The sequence below is a fragment of the Sturnira hondurensis genome, unplaced genomic scaffold (assembly GCF_014824575.4).
Source record: "Sturnira hondurensis isolate 20B ecotype Veracruz unplaced genomic scaffold, ASM1482457v3 Scaffold0002532, whole genome shotgun sequence".
NCBI lineage: Eukaryota > Metazoa > Chordata > Mammalia > Chiroptera > Phyllostomidae > Sturnira > Sturnira hondurensis.
The window spans coordinates 31,201-36,934 of NW_028075163.1; the positions used below are offsets into that span (position 1 = coordinate 31,201).

Consider the following 5,734-nt stretch of genomic DNA (forward strand, 5'->3'; position numbering starts at 1 on the left):
TCACCTGATCATCTCACCTTCACAGAGTTTCTCTGATGGTCTAGATAGGGTACTGGGGACTGGTGGTACAGACATGAGTAGAAACGAGTTGCTGTCCTTAAAGAGCTCATAGTCTAATAGAGGAAGCAGGAACAGAGACAAACATTTTAAATCTCTGACCTTTTTGTATTGGAGACAGGATGTCTGAAAGAAAGTGAAGAACTCCCCCAAACATCCTCTTGGGCTCCTTTCCCATTTGTATTCTCCCACCTGCCTGCCATGATGAGCTTCAATGGCACTCCTTTCCAGCCAGACACACTCCAGCTGACAGACATTCCTGGGATGCAAAGAGGCCAGGCCTGGGTTGCCCTGGTTTTCTGCATCCTTTACCTGATCTCCATCATAGGCAATCTCAGCATCCTTGCTCTGGTGGTTCAGGAACCTGCTCTGCACCAGCCCATGTACTACTTCCTCTCTATGCTCTCCCTAAATGACCTGGGAGTGTCCTTCTCAACACTCCCAACTGTGATTGCTACCTTCTGCTTCAACTATCACCACATTGGTTTTGATGCTTGTTTGGTTCAGATGTTCTTCATCCACACTTTCTCTTTTATGGAATCAGGGATACTGCTGGCCATGAGCTTTGATCGTTTTGTGGCTATTTGTGACCCACTGCATTATGCCACTGTGCTCACCAACAGCTGCATTTTGGCTATGGGTCTGGCCATCCTTTCCAAGAGCTTCACTACTCTCTTGCCTTTCCCCTTTCTAGTGAAACGACTTCCCTTCTGCAAGGGCAATATTTTACATCACTCATATTGCCTCCATCCAGATCTCATGAAGGTGGCATGTGGAGACACCCATGTTAACAACATCTATGGACTCTTTGTGGTCATTTTCACCTATGGCATAGACTCCACCTTTATCCTGCTGTCCTATGCATTGATTCTGAGAGCTGTGCTGGCCATTGCATCCTGGGAACAGCGGCTCAAGGCACTCAACACTTGCATATCACACATTTGTGCAGTGCTGGTTTTCTATGTGCCCATAATTGCTGTCTCCATGATCCACCGCTTCTGGAAAAGTGCCCCACCTGTTGTTCATGTCATGATGTCCAATGTCTACCTGTTTGTACCTCCCATGCTCAACCCTATCATCTACAGTGTGAAGACAAAGGAGATACGCAGAGGGATCCTCAAAGCCTTTTATAAATCTCAGAGCTGAAGAAGGATGCAGGCCCTGAGAAAAGTCCTTTGTAGAAAGAACTGGGACTTGTTTGTCAACTTAAGAAATGCTTAAAGCAAGAAGGAGAAGAATCAGAGTCTTGATAGTTGTGAATATGATATCAATAAAGGAACATTTAACTCAATAAAATGACATAAATATATATTAAACATTGTATGAAAAACCTTGTGCTAGTTGCTAAGAATTTTATAATGGTAAGTAGAACATATTGTTAGGTAAAACAGAGACATATTAAGGGAAAAACACTAAAAAAAGAGTAAAGATGTCCTGAAAAATGTTTGACATATAAAAATACTAAAAGATCCACAGGGCAAATAAGTTTGAACACAAATAATCCTACTTCCACCAAGATGAGGGAAGTGGTAAACATTGGAGACAGACAAAATTTTGTGAAAACTTGGGGCTTCATGTGACAGAGAGGGCCCATTTGGTTTGTGGAGAGCAGGATAGAAATTTTCCTGAAGTAGCTTGTAAAGGATGAGAAAGGTTAGAGATCTTGGTGCAGAGTGGTAATAAGCAAGGAAGGTAATAATTTTGACATAAGTATGAGGAAAAATACTTAGGCAAGAAAGTTTAGAACTTGGCTATTCCAAGTGTAATCCATTAAACAATAGTATTAGTATCTCTGGCAGCCTGTTAGAGAAACAGAATCTTAGACCCCACACAAGACCTATTGAATTCGAACGACATTGACTAAGACCATTGGTGATTAAAAATTGAGAAGCACAGTGCTTCTCTTTTCTAACACTGCTAAGGTCATGCCGATCTGATGTGTTGTTACAGCAATACCAAGACTTGAGTAACAAGGGTCTGGAAAAGTGGTTCTCAAAATGTGATTCCCAGGCTGGCATTACATGCACCACTTGGGAAACTGTTTGGCATGCAACTTCTCAGCCCCCTCCTCAGACACACTAAACTAGAAATTCTAGGGAGCAAAGTCCAGCAATCTGTGTTTTAATAAATTCTCCAAGTAATTTCAATATATGTTAAAGATTGAGAACCTTTAACCTACAATATTGGTCTAGAATATTTAGGACAATTGCGAGTGGCTTCATGTAGACAGAGGGGAGGTTTCACATGGAAAATCTTGGGAAATGAGATCTTGAGAGATTCCCTAAGTCGGATTGTGTGTGGTTTTTAAAGTGGGGAGAAACGGACAACTAGGTATATGGTGTTGGTGGTGAAGGAAAATGCAGACTCATAGCTTATTATCTCTGAGTTGGTGCAGTCATAGCACAGAAATAGCTAACACAGAAGATTGGATAAACAGTCTCCAGCCACTCCATAGTCACCCTACAATAATGGAAAGTAGAAAGGGTTCTCAAATGACCACTTTGAAATACTTCAAAGTTCCATAAAAGGAAGATAAAATTTTCTTCATGTCCCTCTTCTGTTTGTTTCTCTGGATACATCCTGCCACTTGATATGAAAGTGAGAGAGCTCTCCTTACATTCCTTCCCTGAATACACCGGCACTGTTTTTGAAACTGAAATAAGGAAGAAGTAAAACGAAATACTTAGTGGGAAGACTAGGTGTTATGGACCGCTCTGCTGGTTTCAGGAATTGTAACTTGACCCCCTATGGCTAAGGGCAAGGGACGACCATTGGAATGCCAGCCACAGGAGACAAAATTTGTCTCTGGTAGCAAACGCTGCCTCAGTTTCCTCTCCCTGCCCCCAAAGCTTGGTTGGAAGTCAATGATGGGTAAGACTCCTCACAGCAGGGGGCAACCTAAACCAGACTCAACCATGTGGGAGGCCATCATGGAAGGACTTGGGGGGGCTGCAACAAAGAGGAAACAATGGACTCTCACCCCCAGCTTTGACAAAGCTGGAGTCCCCATGTGCTCTGGGAGAAGCGCTTCCTGGCTCTAACCTCCTTAAGCCTGAATATCTGATGGGGAGGGGTGCAGCTCCTTGCCTTGCTAGAGTGTGTCCTGGGGAAAAATCTGGCATCACAAAGACTTCCTGATAAACCTGTGAAATCTGCTCTGCTAAGAGTGCTTTCATTTATATGATAAGGATCTGAGAGGAAATGAATATCTCCCCAAAGTTCTGCAACCCCCTTTTCCTTTTTTTATTTAACTCTTGTTCAAGTACAGTTTTCTTTCTTGTATTCCCAGCCCTGTCCCCCACCCCCAGTGCTCCCCACCTTCCTCCCATCTCCGCCCCCCACCCTAGTTATTGTCCATGTGTCCTTTATACTTGTTCATGTGAGTCCTTCCCCTTTTCCCCTGTGAATCTCTCCCCTCTGGACTCTGTCAGCACGTTCTATATTTCAGTGTCTTTGGTTACATTTTGCTTGCTTGTTTGTTTTGTTGTTTAACTTCCTGTTAAAGGTGATATCATATGGTATTTGTCTTTCACCACCTGGCTTATTTCACTCAGCATAATGCTTTCCAGTTCCGTCCATGATGTGCAACCCCTTTTCTGACAGACACTAACTCACACTAAGCCCTCAGATTTCTTTGAAATGTTGTCTACTGTTTGATCTTTGCTGCCCTGTATTCCTGTGTATTACAACCCAATAAAGGCCCCTGGAGGAGGGGGCTCCAGGCCTTTTTCCTCTGAGAAACTGCCCACTGCTCAAGGTCTTTTTCCCCTGAGAAACTGGCCACTTCTCCTTCCCAAGTAGATCACATCATGTCTCAGTTATGTTTACTCTCATCTGTGGCACACGGGGGAACTTGTGAGGAAAGTCACCCCCACAACTAGGTACTGGGAAAAGAAGTTATTTGGGTGATCTGACACTGGGGCCTCCAGGAGAACTTATGTATGGTAAAATCACATTAAAAATATAGCTTCCTTCTTTTTTCATTTGAATCTCTACCCTGTGTAGGTAAGTACTAGCCTCTTAATATGTCAGCTTTCAAATTGAAAAAAACGCTGATCTCCTAGAATCATAAAGCTGGTAGATGGCAAACCTGGAACTCAAATCTACATCTGTATGACTTTGGACCCCATGGGATGTCTCTCCTGGAGGACAACCCAGTCTTGTGCCATTTGATGGAGGGTTGATTGGGAGTTGAGTAGGAAATAGCACTGATAAGTGGGTGAGGGCAGCCATGGCTATTTCCTCCACTGGCTAAATCCTGGGCTTGGCTCTGGGATTTAAGCACTGTCCTAAAATTTTCCCCTCAAGCTCCAAGCTTTCAGTTCTTCCTGGGATATGGGTTTTAAGAAAAGAAGTCAGAAAACTAAATTGCGGAGTCTGTGCTTAGAGTTTCAATTTTGAGACTAGTTACTTGAGTTTGGGGTACGGATGTTGCTATGTAGCCTGGTGGAATTTGTCTCCATCTTACTCGTCATCACATGAAAGAAATTGACATTTTATTTTCTCTGTGGAGAGAAGGCAGTAGTATCTTCAGGGGACATGCTTTTTGTTTTCTTTCTTTTCCCAACGTGAGATCTAGTCCTCCTTCTTTTCCTGTCACTAGCACAGGATTACACCTGGGCAACACAGGACCCCAGAGGCCCTAGCCTCTGGGAGCTCTCATTCAGAAATATAAAGTTTTCCCCCTCTCTTGGCTAGTGCCTGCCCAAAGCCCATTCTGAAGCCATTGTGAGCTCTTGTCTTCTATCTTCCAATACAACTGTCATTTCTCAAAGCTTTCTCAGGTGAATTTGAATGTATTTGTGCCTTCTAGGTATATACACAAAAAGTGTGTTTCTGTCTACAATTCTTTTTGTGCCTCTGTGTGTTTTGTCACTCTCATGTCTCTATCTTTGAGTGAGTCTCCTTAAATGTATATGTGTGTTTGTGTATTAGCCATAATTTGTTTTCTCTATGACGGAGAGGTTTAAGACAGAAAAATTTCCAAATTTTATTTCATGCAGGTTTTTTCACTAAAAGATACTATTCATTTCAATCCTTCCAAGACACTTTCAGACAGGGCTTCCAGGGACTGCATTAGCAGTGAAAGACACATGGTGATCTTATGACAGGGACTGAAAATTTGTTTTTGTTTTGGCCACACAGATGTACTGCCATGATATTCTCAGTGTCACAGAATAGGAGAGAATTTGACAATCTGGAATATCAGGCAAGAGGGCAGAAGTGTTGAAAGGGCTTTTAATCCCCTTTAAACAAATGCTGGAATTTTTCCTCAGCACTGTCATCAAGGATTTTTCTTTTCTTTTCTTTTTTGATTTAATCTTTATTGTATTTTTCCATTTTCATGTAGTCCCTTTAGAACCCTCTTCCTCCAGCAATCACCTCAATGTTGCCTATGTCCATCAAGAGTTTTTCAGCCTTTGAACCTCTCCACTGGCCAGAAGCATATTATCTCCCTGTGCAGATTAGACTCTTAGAAAAACCTTCCTTACCTGAGCTCCATACTGTCTCCCTGTGATCTCCACTTATTACGCACCCCCTCTTGTACCCATCCTATCCCCATCTCTTCTACAGTCTCCTTTTCTCAAAACAAAGAGTCATTGGTTCCTTAAGTGCTGCTTATTTTAATCCCACAAGAAGCTGTAAATTTATTGATAGGAACTTTACAATTTCAAAC

At 42.5% G+C, this 5,734-nt stretch overlaps 1 protein-coding gene across 1 annotated transcript; it reads left to right on the forward strand.

The window, feature by feature from the left end:
• The first annotated feature begins 258 nt into the window (after nucleotides 1-258).
• LOC118982891 (olfactory receptor 51I1) lies at nucleotides 259-1,203 on the forward strand. The gene has a single exon (XM_037040044.1). It carries the CDS (start codon nucleotides 259-261, stop codon nucleotides 1,201-1,203), a length of 945 nt encoding a protein of 314 aa, XP_036895939.1.
• The last annotated feature ends 4,531 nt before the right edge of the window (nucleotides 1,204-5,734 follow it).